Genomic DNA, 18,332 nt, shown 5'->3' on the forward strand with positions numbered 1-18,332 from the left:
AGTGTGGATACAACCCGCGGATATGAAGCTTATTAACATTGAGGCAAGTTTATGATTAGATTGTCCTATCAAATAATGCTACAGACATGTTGGAATGTATCTTACTCTCTTTTGCCATAATGTTTCATTAATTTTGACTTTATGTTGCAAATACCTTACCATAAAAAGTACTTACCAAAGCAACCTTGCCATAAATCAATACTTCTTGCAACTTTTATGCTTCTATGTCACTATTAGCATTCACCTTGACATATCTTACCTAGCATTCATGTTGATACATGCATTGCATCTACCTTTACACATCTTATATTGTAATGGTGTAGGCTCTTGCTGCTGACCATGCAACACGTTTAATTGCTCAGATTCACATTTGAGGTAAAGTACCTTAATGCGTCAAGGTCGTAACAAATTAGATTCGTTGACTACTACTACGTACATCAATTATACTGCAGATGCCTTTAAGCATCAATAAAATCTCACCATTGACAGGATCTATCTTAATGCAAAAATCTGTGTCTGACAAGATTAAACAACTGCAGAGTGGACCTACAAATGTGGGTAATATGCAACACCCTTGCCTGTGGCAGCCTTAGATGCCAGTAACAATTAGCGACTCCATGGGACCTGAGGGGGCCCGAGCCCCCTCAAAAATTCATTATGGGTGTGAGGAAAAAATGAGTCAGGCTTGTCGATTTTCCCCGGAGTGTCCAGATATCGAGATTCGAGTTATCAGGGTTCGAATGTTGATCATATGACTCTTCTAAAATGCTTTAAAAACTTAAAACTCGCAACTTATAAAATTTCCCGGGGCAAGATCCCCGGTTTGGGCCCCCTCAATATTTTTTGTTAGTCAGCATCCTTGACAACTAGTACAAAAGAGACATAGCCTCTCACCTCTCTACCACCACTATCCTGCTTGCCACACGCCTTTTGTGTCTCTGATCAATCTCTTCAGTGCATCAAAACACTTTTGTTTTTGAGAAACTTGCTGAAAAAGTTTTTTTTTCCAGTTTGCCAGTAATGCTTGTTTGGGGCTTCTCCAAATGCTCCAAAGCTCGATTTGGAATGGCTTGCACATGATGCTCAGCCAAAGGTGAAAGACGCCATTCCACCTACATCAAAAACTAGTCCATACCTTGCTACTGATGCAGAATCCGTAGAAAATAAGATCACAAATCTCCCAGAATATACTCAGTATGTACTAAAATGCATATATACCCATAGGCGGATCTAGGGGGGAGGAGGGTCACTGGTGCAGGTGCCCCCCCCTCCCCCCAGACCTTTAAAAATTATGCAAGGTTTTTGATATGGTCCCATTATCATTGCATTCGTTTTGTATTATGAGGTATCGTTGTACACCCCCAGAACAAAATCCTGGATACGGCCTTGCTTGTGCCCCTCCAGAAATAATTTCAGGATCCGTCCCTGCATACACTCCCTATTTCATATTAGTAGAGCACTTCTTCATTATTAGCACTAAAGTTTTAACCATCAGTCACCCATTTTCACCATAGAGTCCATCTGCATGGACGGCAGCCCAGCCCGTAACATATGCTAACATCAGGATGCCACAGCCATAAAATTTTTATGAGTGGCACTCAAGTCTATGATTTGGAATTCAACTCAGGAGTGAATAGGAGCAAGATACAGAAGAAAAATACAGCAATCAACATAGGAACATGGATTGTTAGGACAATGATGATTGAAGGGAAGCTAAAAGATGTTAATCATGACATTGAGAAAGGGAGGAATTAGAAAATCATATTCATTTGGGCAAAGGTCAGCAGGTGTTAATGGCCATATTTTCATAATTTCCTTCAATATATTCATTTAGAAAAAGTGACAAGAAGATATTTTCTGGGAGTAGCGTTCACTTCCTACCATTCATTCTTGAAACAATTCATGAAGAAAACGAAAAAAATAAAATTTTCAGCACGATAGAAAGAAAAGTTATACAAAAATGTCACCATTAAATATGAAAATGATGCGCACAACATAGTTTGGCATTAAAATCCATAATTCGCCTTCAGATTCATAAGGAGAATGTGAAGAAACACTTATTATCTACTAAATTCAATCAACAGTTTATTAAATCAATGAATGAATAAATGCATTCAAAAGAATAGGTGTGAATATAAAAGACAACTTATTCCAATACTTCATGGAATAGTAATGTACAAGGTTGATTCAAATGCCCTTAAAATTTTGTTTTGTCAGAACAAACATTCAACTCAGAACTTTCAAGAGGTTTATATGTATGTATATATATATATGAAACACAGTTAGGGTATCACTAAGAAAGAAAGGAGTGATCAAAAAGAACATCTTAATTCCACTAATTTATTTCATGTGGCTACGTGATAGTGCAGCAGACTGACATATGTTGGAAATGTCACCAATTCTTTTTACACATAGTCCAGTATACATTACGAGACACTTTTCTTAAGCAGTAAGCACTTGAACAATCATCAACTGTTTTTTTTTCAGTTCATAAGAGGGTAGGATAAACACACTTTTTTCAAACAGTAATTCATGTCGAACCTGAAAATAATCTAGCAAAGTGTACTGCCATACACAGTTTAAAAAATGATTTTTTTGCATTTCATTGATAAGTACACAAAAGAAAACATTGACATCAACTAATGAGCTTTTTATAAATAACATCATTGGAGCTATTAAAAGATATAGCACATAGAATTATAAAACACGTATAAATAATGACAAATGAAAACGATAATGATCTGCCAGTCGGCTTTTTAATGCAACATCACTGGGCATTGAGTATGCCAATATCAAGCTGCTCTTGGCATTCCAAAACACAAGATTTAAATGATTACACTTCTAAGTGTGCTGCAAAGAGTGTCTCTGGAATGCATTTCCAACTTTGAAGAGCATTTTGCATGGCTAAAAGGCCACATCACTTTTGAAATCAAACCACAAATTTGGAGCAAATCAAGGTTATCACCAAAATCACTTCAGTCAAACAGAACTGATTTCTTGAGGCTCTCACTCAGGAAAGCACTTGGCCAAAGCAAAGTGGTCCATCAACACACCGACTTATAATGGTCAAAGTGAGGGCTAAAATATTATGGGGTTCACTCGTACTTGCGATCATGCATGCTCATTATATTACATAAAAAATGCTCAGTAGAGTAGAGATATTATTTGTAACTATACTGTCAATTAATAATTTCATTTCTTCAAGTTTATTGGTTATAAAGTAGTATTGCCGTACCAGATATAAGTAATCTGATTAGGAGAATTGGAATTCAAACTAAGATTTCTTTCAATAAATAAATAAGGAAAGGAAATTGCATATGCTGGAAAAATTTTACAATATGTATATGAATTTCTCCTCATAAATGCTGAAAATTTTTGATTCATCTTGTGAGGGTACTTCTTTCTTTTTAAACACTTATGTTGTCGGAAGAGGAATCATGCCATTACAGGCTACAGGCACATCAACGAATTGTATGATCTCTGAAAATGATTTAGGAATCTCTGTTTCAAAAGCCTGCATTCAACCTTCAAGATAGTTTCCGAATTGACTTTCATTATCGCATCACCAGCCTCCTTGAATTTCACTCAGCAAGAGCTTAGAAAACATTAACTGCAGATGGAATGAGAAATTTTCCCAATAAAAAACATCATTTCTTTAATGCTTCATGAATGATGTACAATGGAAATGGAAAGGTCAATGAAAATATTCATTGCTATAGAAATATAATGTGTCAACAACTAAGCAATTAGAAATTTCAATACTGGTAAAAGACTTGACTTGCCACATAACATATATTTAAAATTTCCCCTAAAAATATGAGAATGATTACAAATGCAAAGTAAGAGTGAATGCTCTTGAAATTATTAACATAAAAAATGCTAAGGACATAATTCTGGTGGAAATAACATCAATTACTATATAATTAATAAGGAATGTAATTTGAACTGACCCAATAATTTCTTTGGCATGGTAAATAAATGTGTTCTATAGAATTATTGTCCTGAAATTATTATAAAATTGAATTTTCAGCCTTAGTGATATTATATCATTTTAACATGTTAACAGGATGGAAACTCAACAGCATTTTTTTCTAGTCCAGGCACAAAAGTCGACTTGTGATATTCAGTGGTCATACTTAAGTATTCATTCCAGCTTATTGCATCCATGTGCCCCATCCATATCTAATACTATGAATCAAGTTAGGGTTTCAATGCTTGTGAAATGGTACTGGACACTACAAAGCTTCTGATTAATACTTATCAGCCAACTTCAAATATAGATATACCATTCTTAAGGTAGAATAAAATAAATATTTTCAGCTATTTTATGTACTAAAATCTTTTTGCAACTGCCTAATTCTCCTGATACTCATTAAATATTAAAACTTTTCATTAAAATCTTGACTACAGTGGCTCACACAAGTATGCAAGTAAACATTCACACAAGCTCGCAATAACATAAAAGCATATACAAACAGACGCACATACCAACACGCACACCCACACGCACAATGCACACAGCAAACACACACAAGGGCATTACAAGGGATACTTTATAGCAGCCATTGACAACATAACCAATGGGACTTGGTTTTCTTTTTAAAGAGACGTTAGTTAGCATGTTGGGGCTACCTTCCTTCAGTGCATAATAACGGTAAAGTACACGGATTCTTTCCTCATGTTAAGCAGGAAACCCCATTCAATCCTTTCATCAACGAGGGCTTTCCCCATCACTTAGCCCGCTGTTTCCCAGCGAAATGAAAACATGGAACAGTCAGTCCTTTCGTTTATAACTCCTAATGTTTACACAGTGGACCCTCATTTCTTTTTTTGGCAGATGCCGTAATTTCTCCTGCCACTGACCTTGGGCAACATTGAATATGCTATATGTTATGTATTTATAAATTCATCGACTGGTTCTACACGGCCAAAGCCTTTTGTATCACCATGAACAATCTGTTGTCTCCGCAGAAGGACACATGGCAACACATCTTTTTTTAATTTTTTTTGCAGCTAGGGTTGACCACAAACTCTCGGCAGCCAATGGCCCTGTTAAAATGCTATGTTTCACACTGCATGAGGAGGAGGAGGGCCAGTGGTGATCACCTATGTATGTATTTACAAGGACAAACACACAGACACAAAAATATTCATCATGTTCCCCACACTCTGCTGCTCTCATCACAAAAGTGATTCTTGGGTTCCCAAAGGCATGGGAACCATATTCTCATCAATGCTATAAAAAAAATTACAAAATGATTCTGGGGCATGATAAGACAAAAGGAGAACTCTCTTTGCAGAATAAACACACTAAATTCCCTACTGGTAAGCTTTGAAATCTGTACAATTTTCTTCTTCAAATGGATGCCATCACCTCAACCAAAAAAGAAAATAGTAGGATCAATAAGAGTGGAGTATGCCAAATGTCTCCACGACTGCTCCCAATTCACTTCCGACTCCTTTAAGGGCCATGTGCCATTCTGCCATCAATATCTGCCTGCTTGAGAATGACACCTTGGTGGAGAGAAATTAAGAATAACCAAATTTACATCACCTTGATCAGTGTCCACCAAGCTCTTCTGAGCACAACAAAATGACGGTACAAGATTCCTGATTCGCAAAGATTGTGTGGAGATGGATTGATGTGGTGAATGCAAAAGTGACTCAACAACGGCATGGTAAAGCTTTTCAGATGAGCCAACGTAGAGAGGAGAGAGACAGTTGGATGACTACGGGAGCACGAGACAGGGGGGAGACTCGATAAGAGGGCCAGGACACCGGGAGGGATTGGATGAAACGCAATACAAGACGCACAAGGAACTCATGCTATAGGTATTTCCACGCAATGTCTCCCTGACCCTCGCCCCCAATCGCCCAATCAGAAGTTAAATCTGGCAGTCATTTCGTACCATTTTCTTTCCTTATAAATACAAGGGTGCACAAACTGCAAACATATACAATGCAAGAGATAAAGAGAGAGAGAGAGCAGGTCTAGCCACAGGAGGAGGGGTTGGTCGACGGGCTGCGTCACTCCCTCAGGATGGAGGAGAGGGGTCGTCCCAGGGGAGAGGTGAGCACTAGAGTCGGCCCAAAGCACTCGTTCAGAGTGAGCGGAGACTGGAGGTGCCTGTGCCGGATCACTTCTCGCTCCAGGAGTCCCGCAGCGGAGAGATCCTACGAAACAAAACCACCAACATAAAACTTCTGTGATGCAAGCACTACACTCTCTGAAGGCCATTTTACACAAGGCACATCATTGCGAAATCTGACATATGTATGAAGCGCTGTCAAAATTATGTTGTGTAAAGCGGTGAATTGCTAGAACCCATGCAAGAATGCATGTATGGGAGGTGGCAAAATAGCCCCTATTCTGATTCCGAGCTTGCATTCTCACAATTTCAAAAATGTTGTCAGTGCTAACCCGGGCAATGAGGTGTAAAACAACCTTGTAATGTAAAGCCTTGCCTTGTAAAACAGTCTTGAGAGACCAAATTCCTTCTTCTTTCAACAAGATTTCCTAGATATCAATCTCTAGTGTAAGTGTCAGGTCCCATGCCATTTTGAATAATGGGAAAATTCACTGACAAATATTTCTGGATGGAGAAGATAGCAATGGAATTGCACAGCTGACTAAAGATTGCAAAAAAATGTACAGATTGTGAAATACTGGCTTAATTAAAAAAGCTGTAATCTGAAGTTAGTAGAATTAAGGGAAGTGCAGCAGTAAGGCAAACTAGCATTTAAAATTATTCAAAAAAATTATTTATTGAACAAAATGAATTTTACATTAAAATGCATGGCTTTGCATATCTTTATTAAGCTACATAGTTTTTCATTATAATAGAAATTAAGCCTGATAATTTCATAACTTTATTTATACACGCAAAATTCTGCCTAGGGGTTGTCACCTTGGGATACAGAATCAGGAGGTGCAATATTGTGTCCAAATAGCATGTGCCTACCACATAATATTGCAGCTGCAATCTGTTACAGAGAGACAGCCCTGGAGATTAGAAATTAGTGCTTAATTTAAAAAAATCAAACTACTTGATTTAAATAAAAATATTACTTTTAATTAAATCAAGTAGCTTCATTAGAAAAAATTGAAACATTAACTTCAAAATGGCTCTCCCACCTTCCATGACCCTAAATCTACCTCTCCAAGGCTTGAACCAAATTAGCTGAGCCCACTCCAACTGCAGGGAAGTAGACTGAGTGAAATAATTGAATTAATTTTGTAAGACTCTTGGCTGATGATCTTTTGTGACCAAAGCAAGGTATTGTTATTACAGTAAAACTTTTACTATATGCAGTTGGAGGGACCAACATATGGGAACTGTGTAAAATCAGTGAGAGAAAAAATTAAATAAATAAAGAGTTGATGTTTAGGAGGAGTATAACTTTTAGGATAACAATTGCACTTTATTATTTGAACACTTAGTCATACACTTTTGTAATGCTCTGATTTATTGGGATATATAAAAACAATTACTTTTTATGAAATTTACGTGATTACTATACGGGAGAATACATATGGAGTAATTACGTGGGAACATGATTGGGAGCAACAAGGTTTGTAAATGGAAAGTACCGTCGCTGCTATCAGTCTAGCTTCATTCAATGCACATTGTAATGCGATATCTACATTTAGATTCCATGTATTAAACCCAACTGTAGGCATCCGTAATTCTTTGAAAAACTTGACGATACGAGGTTGAAATTGAGATCAGAATTATCTTCAACACTGAGGTTGTTGTGTGCAAAATCAAAATACTGTGTAAAATCAAGAAAAGATGTAAAATCGAACTTTCACCATTGCAATTCCCTATGCTTTCCGGCCGGACTTGAGTGTCACTGCATTCAAACGAGACTTGATGTAAAATCAAAGTGCGTAAAATAGAAGTTTTACTCTATAGTGAAATTTCAATCATCATCACCTGCAAAGGCAGCTCCTCATCTCAGGAGTCGTAGTTGTGGGAGGCGCCCACTCCAGCCGCCGCTGAGACGCAGCGCCCTCCGCTGTTCCTGTTTCCTCCTCCCCGGCCATTGCTGCCAGCTCCTCCCCGCCTGCCCACGCCAGTCAGTGAGCCTACAAGCAGCTTGAGGGTGGCCGTGATGCCTTTGCCTCCGCTGGCACCACCACTCCCTGCCTGCGCCCCGGGGCCCCCTACAGCCAGGCTGCCATTGCTCGTGGCACCCCCGTTACTGCTCCCATGGTGACTACCTGCATTCCACGCGGTCAGGCCATTCTGAGGGTGCGCATCAAGGCACTTCTGATACCTCAACTGCAAAGGATAATTATTCAATTATGCATAACATTAATAATTACTCATACACAATTGGAATTGTTTCTCAAAGAAAGGGAAATACAATATACACGGTGAATTCAAGCCCTATCATGAATATTGAATACATGAACGGATGTATAGTTGCTAAAAATACAAAAAATAAGTTGCTAGATTGCTTAACTTCAATACTTTGAAAACTGCAGTTGGTTTCAAGGAAATACACAACTAAAACATGAGAAATGAGAAAAAAGTCTAATTACATAGTGTAACACTTTGCTACTCTCTAAATCATAGGAGCACTTCTTGGTGACAAAATCTTTGACTCTCCTCTTAAAAATTGTTGAGGAGCAATGTTATAGTGAGAAGGGGCTTTGGTACTTCAGATTCCTCCAAAAAATTTGGAAGATAAAGGCTCAAGTGTACCCCCTTGAACTGCAACCCCCTGAAATGTCTATACTTTCTCCAAAAGAACCCCTCCCCTGAATTTAAACAATGACTATGGCCTTTAAGAGGAAGCTATTGTTTTGAAGTTATTTAGTCATTTGCCAAAACCATATCATTACAATAGAGGGTTATTTACTCTATGCAAGCAAGGAACATGCATAATGAGTCATGACTGCCTTTGCTAATAGATAGCAGAGAGGTTATGAAATACGATGTTCATGGAGAGTTCAATTTGAGGTTATTTTCCAATTCATTGAGAATTGATGAAGATTTTCCCCAGAAAAAGCAAACATGCAGATGTAAACAAGAGTAATTTCAATGTATTTGCTGCCATGAAAAGTAGTTTAAGGTGAGCATAAGTACAGACTTGGATTTTACCATGCTTGCAATTCTACGGAACAAAATTGAGTAAGAAATATAAGAATGCACATTAGCGATGGTTCTACTCACTTTGCATGCAGCTTCTACCGTTTTGCACAGAGCACCCGAAGAGGGCTCACAGTGGAATATGTGAGCGATGAAGAGGTCCTGTGCCGTGTGCATTATGAACCCACACTGTTTCACATTCTTGCCAATGCCCAAGAATGAAAGGTACCGCACTCGGCACTCAGCTATGAGCTTATTATCGTCCTGCAAAATAGACCATTTCCAAAGATTAAAAAAATTATTCACACTTGAAGCAGAGTGGGATTAGAACAAAATGAAATCATGAGATTGTAAGACTGGCAATGTCAAAAGGCATTTTTCTTTATTTATGTGATACATGGGCATCCTTCAATTATGTGAGGTGATTTTGGCAATTTTTGTCCCCCCATCCCCCTCCCAGTAAGATATCATGAGATTTGGCTTGACTCCCTTCCTCTAATCTCACATGAGATTGTTCACAATGCGTATTTTCAGTGTAAATACGTTAATCTATGCTTCATTGCTTTGGATTTATTAAAAAACAATGTGTTTAATTATTTTTAAAAGAAAAACATGTTTTGCTCAATTCAACACAGTTCCCTCACAATTTTACACTGTTTCTTGCGGAAAAAAAATTACATAATAAATGCCAGGACCCTACCTCTCCCCACCATGAGACTGGGTGAGAAACGGCTTGACCACCTCTTACCCCTTAACGCCTCACGTAATTAATGGATGTGGTGATTCCTGTAACTAGTGGTGTCATGGTGCCGAAACACTGTTCCGGCACTGGTTAAGAAAAGACATAATATTCAAAACTTTTATCAAACTAAAACTTTATCTTTTGGTGCCTCAAAATTTCTAGTATACATATTTTTATCCAAAACAAAAATTTATTTTAAAATATGCAGGCATAACTGGTAATAAAAAAACAGAATTATATTTCACTTGTAAAAAAAGCTAACGAAAGTGCGTTCCGGCACTGATATTTTTGCCATGACACCACTGCCAGTAACCCTTAGATTAAAACAAGTGGTTAGATTTGTTTTCTAGTTTCTCAGGGACTGAATCCAGGCAACAGGTTACAAAAACCGAGTCCTTGGCCAAGCAAGGCTCAGTTGGGACTAAAAGCCAAGACCTGGGAAAGTAGGTGAGACTTTTCATACTATCACCACTTTGGTAAGAAGGTTTTTACCCTCTTAAACTTTAAGTCTGAATCACATGATTCTTGATAACAATGGAATATGTCAAATATAATGATCAGCACAACTATAACAAGGATATCCTCCTTAATAGCCAGCGAACTTCGCAACCTTGGTAAATTATTTGAGGCATAACTGCAACAGAATTTTCCCTTCTAATTGTAAACAAGTTCAATAAAATTTGATTCCAGTGTTCATTTTGGCATAATGCAGACAAAATGTATCACTGATTTATTGAAATGTATGGTTTCCTGATGAATGCGAGTTGACAATAAAATATATAAATGAAGGCAATCTGCACACAGCCCTGGCTCCCACGCAAAGCAAATTTCTGGCTAAGTGCCAGCTAGGGACAATGTCTAATTAATTTCCAGGAATAGCCACCAAATAACGCGTATGAAAAAATGAAGAGCTTCAAAACAACAGATGGCCATGCAAACTTCCAACACCAGCAGACCACATTTGGCCTAAGCATGACTTTAGCACGACAAATCTGGGAATGTTTTTGGCACAACTTTGCATTCCATTTGGCACAGGTAGGAATAATCTATAATATTAAACATTCTAAAAAATTATCACAAAACGCCCATTTTTTGGTCTTATATTCAGTTAAATGCTTTGCTAACAGAAAATAACTAAGTACATTATTTCAATAATAACTGGCTTGAAATTTTGCAAAAACTATGGTTTAAACTAGAGATGGGTCGAATAGCATATTTCTCGAATTCGAATATCGAATTCGAATATTAAATCATTGCTCGAATATTCGAATACCTCGAATTTCGAATACCTCGAATACTAAATGATGAATGCTGGAATGTTTGACTCGGTTGCCTATGCAGCAGGCAACACAAGATTTAGGGGAGTATTTTTGATTTCCTTTAAATGATTCAAACAGGAATTTAGCTGATTAATGAATATTTTAATTTTATGGAAACAATTGGGCATATAATTAATTCAACTAACGTCGCTTTACCCTCACTCCTGCTGCCAAGTCCTAGCTGACAATCTGAGGCATTTTGTAAAATACAAGCTCTTCTCCACCAGATTTTCTTCAATTATTTTCAGTCCATCTTTGGGAGTTCTCACGAGATAAGAAGATGTATTGGAATTGCTATCAGGGAGAAACCAAATATTCTGAGAAAATATCCCTTTGTCTGGGACTGTAACAGTTAAGATTTATAGCACCACTCATAAATTGTAACTTGATATATGTTTTCGGAAAAAAAATACCGCATCAACTTCCCAGAAGCTCTGCTGCTCATATCGAGTTTCGCCAGAATGCTAAGTCTCCGTCGTATTTTGACATTTATTTCTTTGCGTAAAATGCTTAAATAAACTCAGAAATACGTCGTGTTCGGTCTTATTCTTTTTGAAATTACGCGCACATTACTAATATTTCAATTCAATAAAGGTGTAACATCAATTGACGAAAGTCATTCTTAGACACCTTTTGTGCTAATAGATGACTCATGCAGCGGTTGACCTCCACAGAAATGGGAAACTTCGAAGCTGGTAGGGAAAATAAGGTCAGTGGGGGAGAAAAGGGAGGGCCCGAAACACGTTTCTATTGTTCTCGTGTAACTTGGTATTTTTTCGAAGCTAAGGTCTTCGTAATATGATCCCTGAGCGAGCTGTGACCTTTTTTTTATTTCGAAGAAGAGGAAAGCCTCAGGAGGAAAGCTAGTGCTGAATGGAGAGGGATACCGGATCTTGGGAAATGCGCTAATATAAGTATCCCACGGTACTCACGCAGCAGTTGACTTCCAGAAATGGGGAAATTCGAAGCAGGTAGCCAGAAAAAGGTCAGTGGGTGAGGAAAGGGGGGAGGGCGTGAAACACGTTTTTATTGTTCTCGTAACTCGATATTTATTTCGAAGCAGGGGTCTTCATAATGCGATCCCTGCGCGAGCAGGGACCTTTTGTTTGATTTCGGAGAAGAGGAAAGCGTCAGAGTGGGTGAGGCGAGTGCTGAATGGAGGGGGATAGCGGATCGTGGGAAATGCCCTAAGGTTGCTATCCCACGGCACTGAAGTTCTCCTGCACCTCGATTATGTAAATGTGACAGCGACGACGGCGATAGATGACCATCACGTTCTCCTATCACGTTCCGCTGTATCGCGCGATCATGTAAGCCACCGTCATCGCGCGTATCATATAGATACGAGCGCGTGAGGTTGGTATCATTGAGAAATCTGAAGAGCCAATGAAATCCGTCGACACATCTCTGTCCAAGAATGCGTCGTCTGCGGAGTATTTGAAATAACAATAACAAACAACGAAAACATAAAATGGATGCAGTTCAAAGCTAAGTACTTCGCTTCGCCAATAGATAATATTATAATAAAATACTCGTGTTATGGTAAAGTTATGGGGAAAGTGTTGTATTACTTTCCGATGTGTGATAACGTAATCCATTATGCTAATGCTCGCCGGGAGATCCTGCAGTCATTATATTTACTATATCGTAGAGAATGGCCAAAAAGTCGTGATCTTGGATTGAAACTAATTAATTTTGAAATGATAATGGAAGTGTAATCGCGCTAGCGATTTGAATGTAAGTAGTTAATAGTTGATTTCATCATCATCACTGGTCAACAATCCTAGGATTGGTTTGACGCAGCTCTCCACTCAGTTCTCCTATCAGCTAATCTTTTCACTCCTACGTATTTCTTCTCTTTCACATCTCTCTTTACTTGTTCCATATATTTTGTTCGTTATATAGTTGATTTATGATGATTAAAAAATCGAAAAGGAGTCTAACGCTGTTCATGGTGAAACAAAACTCACAATCAGTACTATTCCACAAACTTTTATTGTAACAGTCTACTAGTTTCGACGTTTATACCGTCATTATCAAGACTAACCTGACTGTTAAAATAAAAGTTTGTGGAATAGTTCTGAGTTTTGTTTCATCATGAACATTTCATCGTCCCAACAGGTAACGCCCAAATCAGTTGAGTTTAACGATGTTGATATGTTGGAGAACGTACTTGGCAAATGTTGATAATTAAACTTCTATATAAAGTAATTGACGTTTAAATCACGGATGTACTTCAATTAGCAGTACTTTCCAATTTGCTGTGTGGAAATAAAGCAGCTCTATCGAATTCACTACCGTGCGCATATAACAATTGAACAACGTGGGCAACTATAAAGTCAACAGAGCACACCAGTTGAAATAATTAAGAATTATATTGGTTTTTAATCGGTTATAGGGCATTTTTAAATTAAATAAACAATAATTGTTTGCTAACATATGCATTTCGTGCTCGTTTTTATGTCAGCATATGCTTGTCACCATGGGTTTCGAACGTGATAGGCCGATGACGCTCGCAGCGTGATAAAGAGAGCGATCACGGTTTCATAATCGCTGCTATCACCTTCCGTCGTGGGAATCGCGTTGCCCCTGGCAACGACATCGCTCTCACCCTTCTCACAGTTACATAATTAGGGCGCTGGTGGGGGGAATCGGGGATTTTCGGATTTTTTCACCTGACCATTTCCGGTTCCCCTCGTCGAACTCTTTTCACCGCTAAAATCCACGAATTTGATGTAATTCGTCAACTTGCGTAAAACGGCGCTGCGAGCACTACATGACTACAGATCTCTACATTTTTCCGAGTCAACTACCAACGACGTACGTGCGACAGTGTATGACGCGAAATTCAAAGTATTCGAGGTATTCGAGGCGGTACTTTTCGCATAACTATTCGAAACCTCGAATATCGAATACTTTCTAGTATTCGAGGTATTCGAGTATTCGCGGATACTATTCGCACATCTCTAGTTTAAACGAATGCAAAAAGTAGTATAAGGATATGAAGAGATCAACAGAACCATAATTTTCATAAACAATATAAATCATAATTGTTATAAATTACCAGGGTAACAAACAAATATATCCTAAAAACACAGAAGTACAGAGGATTTACTTTATAATTTCATGTAGCACATTATAAAAAGTTAGGAAATATTACATATTTTACAGGCTGATATTTCCCCTAGTTCTCAACTCAAGCTTAACCATTGAGTGGGGTGTATTATTCTACACTTACCGATGGGTCTAGAATGGAGATCATAGAAGGAGCAACAGCTACGTTGACGTGGCGCCACAGATCGGGTGAGGGGAGGGTCTCTTTCATGAGGTCGATGGCATCATTGAGCACGTCCATCCCGGTGGCCGATGACACCTGCGTCTGGCCCAAGTACTGTGCCCTCAAGACTTTCTTGGGTTCTTCCATTGGCGTCGGGAAAGACTGAGCTGCTAAAAGAGACAGAGAGAAAAGATTTGATCATATTACCATAAAATTAGCCCCAGCCTTCATTAAATAGAGACAAACTGAGAATGAAAAGTCAAATCTGAATAAATTAAAAGCACTAGGAATAACACTTATCACTGAAATAAAACTTCCTTTGAAAACAAAAGTAGTTCCCTCTGAATAAATAACTGTATGTACTACACTTGTGTTCTTCACGTAAAAACCTTTATGGGTGTAAACAGGTTATTTACCACGAAGAAAAAGTAAAACTACACTTCGGCTAAATCTATAATTTCACTCTACATATAAAATTATTCAAAGTTGAATTAAACAACGAATCAATGGATCCACTTGGGAGAGAATATAAAGATATATGGCTGAAGAGCTACACCACTCTATAAAATTAACTTGCTGCCACCAAAATTAGAGCATCATTATTTTAGTTTATAGGCACAAAAACTTAAATCTCACATGAGGAAATAGTCACTGATAATGGAAAAATTCCATTTTAACTAGGGCAGCAGAACTATCAAATGGGTACTAACAAAAAATTACTTACTGACAAGAGTTTGGCCATTTCTGTGGTGGAATCGACGATGTTCGGTGGGTAAATTTGTAGGACGAGTGGCAAGACCAGATCTACCTCCACTACCAGCACCTCCTACTGATGTGAAGAACAGAGATGGAATGGAATTAAAAACTCCTTCAAAAACATGATAGCAAATGCTTCAAGTATAATTAGCATATATGTACGCATATAATTAGCAAAAATGATCAATAATTGTAAAAAATTGTCCTGGGGAGATCTATGTTTTCAATTTTAAAGTTATTTTAACAACAATGAAACCAGATCAAATATATACCACTACTCAGTAGTCACCTCCAGAAAAGACCACCTTTCACTGGGGAGAAGAGCTTGACACTGATCAGAATTATTTTGACATAGCTGGGATTCCAACCAGGACCTCCCATTTTTTCATGGCGAACTTCATCCGTTGGTGTATTTAACTTTGCACCCGTGCACGTGACTGCATCCAAAGTCACTTGTTCCAGCAGTGCTTTGAAATTCGTCAAGGGTTTTTCACCCCAACCGTGGCTTAGTAAGCACGACCCTTGCCACATGCGCCACAGTGTGGACTAGTGACGTCAACATCTTGTTCAGTAAAACCCATCCCAAAGTTTGCTCTGAGAAAATGGCTAGGTGGTGGAACTGGCTAACACGCCTGACCGGCAGTCGGGAGATCCGGGTTCAAATCTGGGCTACGTCAAATATTTTCCGTGGCGAACTTCATCCTTTGGTGTATTTAGAATTATTTTGATTGGTTTCATTTCGAACAATAGATTTTGATTAGTTAGCAATACAATTGAAATTTGCTGTATTAGAAAATACAATAGAAACCTGATATAAGGTTTTAGCAAGGAGTACAAAATTTTAAACACTAAAAAGGAAAAACACCAAAAGAGTACACACAATTTTTTTGGGGTTTGAGAGTCTGTAATAATTGGGATAGATTTCTATGAATAAAAAATGTCATTTTAAGTCACATGCAACAAAAAATTATTTTCATAAATTTAAAATGCTCATCCCAAAGATGGCCAGATGTGGTCATTGGTGATTTAGGAATGACATAATGACTCCAATTTAAAAATTTGGATGAACACAAATAGGGGAACGCAAAAAATTTCCAGGAGGATCAACCACTTAAATTTACAAGGTTCACAGGTTGGAACTGAAGGCAGGGGCGCAGCTAGGAATTAAGGCTAGGGGGGTTTTAGGCGACTCTAATGCTTGGGGGTTATAGAATACCCACCAGGGCCCCCGCACCACCCACCAAGTGGGAGGTGCGGGGGCCCGGGGGCCTTCTCAGAAAAATTTAACTTAAAATTTTCAAAACGGTGAGTTTTACGGCTTTCTGAGGGATATTTTATGAATCCTTACTCTATTCTATAAGTTATATTATTCCAATTAAGTGAAATGGATTAAAGTTAAAAATTTCTCTGAGCTCTGGGGGGGGGGGGTTCATCCCTCAAAACCCCCCCTTGCTGAACCACTGACTGAAAGAAAGGGTCCTCAGTTTTTCAATGGTTCACTACAGTAAACTGCAAGTTTAATTTGGGTACCCAAAATAATTTTTAAGCACATTAAATTAAAAATTCCTGAAGGAAATTACATTCACAAGGCTGTAAAAGAAATGAAGAAGTAAGGTGCTAAAAGTCAATACTAACTGTCAATAGGTTTGGCCAAACTTTGCTGGAGACTTCGTTCAATCATTATCTTTTTGCAAATGTCCCTCAAAGTGTTGGCAATTGTCCTTGCTGGAATGTCGCACCTAAATACATGGCACATGTGCTTACGTGTTGTCCTGTCTCTCGCCACATATGCAAAATCCCTGAAAAGAGTGAAAAATCAATGAAAACACATACTCTTCATATCTCACCATGCACTGCCAGTTTTTAAAACTTTTACACATTCAACACTCAACACAAGTGTATCAAACTTCTTTCGAATAAATCAAAAATAACATCCATGCTTTTGATATACATTGAGTGCATTATTCAAACTTTTAGATGAAAAAAAACCTGCATCGGGAATTTCATGACAACTGTTATAGTATCAAAGACAGGATCAAAGGCAGTTAGATAATTTAGCAAAAGCAGCCAGGATTCATCTCTTTTTATCCATCATAATATTATGTTGTCCTACAAATGCCTAATTTCAAAGAAGAACAATATTATAGCACTTGATTGAACTAGTTTCTTTCTCCATTACTATGGCACCAAAAACTTACTGTTCTAATAAGAAGTCATGACATATGAGTTTGAAGAGGTGCATCTCCATAGCTAATTCATAAATTATGACAAATTACAATTGAAATGAAAAGTAATTTATTTCTATTTCTCCAAAATACTGAATGCCCTTCATCAATTAATTAAAAATTTCTTTATTTGGCTTCCTATTAAAGAGCATGGTTTTGGATACTTCCGAAGAAACTTCATTAACACTCATGAGTAATAAAAATTTTACAAGGGAGCCATTACCATGCCTTTTTTCAAACTAAACAATATAGTCAAATTTTTTTATGTTTAGATGAATGTTTTTAAGATAACAAAGAAATGTGGAAATAAATTTCCTTCCATTTCCGGTTTATTTTAATAGAGCTAATTGATTAATTACTGAGATGCAACACTTTGCACATGTCAGGACTGATTGCAAGAACATTAGAAATAATTTTAACCGATAAGACAAAAACATACGAGGGCATTTTTAATGTGCATAAAAATAAGTACTAGATTTCAATTCTAAACTACACGAATCAAATAAGAATGCATAATCACTCATGGAAATCAATTTTAGCTTTTAAGATAAATTATACATGGGACAATGAATCAACTTCATAAATCATAATCTGTTCAAGCTTTGAACAAAAATTTTGCTAAAATGACCCCATACTCAAACATTAGATGGACTCGCCCTCTCTCCGTAGCACTCTTTGCATCATAGAGTTTACACAGTAAAATAATGAAGAATTGCAAAGGAAACAATTTATAAATATAGCATGACCAATCAATGAAATCATAACATTCATTGATTAGGAAGGACAGCAACAACCAAAATTTTATCACCTAAACAGCTCAAGCAGATGTTGATGAAGTTATGTTGCATAGATATAAAAAAGTAGTGACAATCCATAGAGTACATACATGCATTTATTCTCTTTCTTCTCCACCTC

The 18,332-nt window shown here is 37.7% G+C and overlaps 1 protein-coding gene across 5 annotated transcripts in view; it reads right to left on the reverse strand.

The window, feature by feature from the left end:
* Positions 1-2,326: 2,326 nt before the first annotated feature.
* LOC124162869 overlaps positions 2,327-18,332 on the reverse strand; it is a 316,654-nt gene continuing 300,648 nt past the window's right edge. For 4 of the 5 annotated variants that reach the window (XM_046539558.1, XM_046539557.1, XM_046539555.1 and 1 more), the window contains 6 exons: positions 16,828-16,991; positions 15,161-15,265; positions 14,398-14,606; positions 9,183-9,362; positions 7,938-8,285; positions 2,327-6,174 (listed from right to left, as the gene is read on the reverse strand). In XM_046539558.1, coding sequence (XP_046395514.1) covers positions 7,959-8,285; positions 9,183-9,362; positions 14,398-14,606; positions 15,161-15,265; positions 16,828-16,991 — 985 coding nt within the window. In that variant the 3' untranslated portion in view covers positions 2,327-6,174; positions 7,938-7,958. The remainder of the gene's footprint in view (positions 6,175-7,937; positions 8,286-9,182; positions 9,363-14,397; positions 14,607-15,160; positions 15,266-16,827; positions 16,992-18,332) is intronic. The other variant, XM_046539556.1, reaches the window with a different exon arrangement.

This window comes from Ischnura elegans, chromosome 7, assembly GCF_921293095.1.
Source record: "Ischnura elegans chromosome 7, ioIscEleg1.1, whole genome shotgun sequence".
NCBI classification, from domain to species: domain Eukaryota; kingdom Metazoa; phylum Arthropoda; class Insecta; order Odonata; family Coenagrionidae; genus Ischnura; species Ischnura elegans.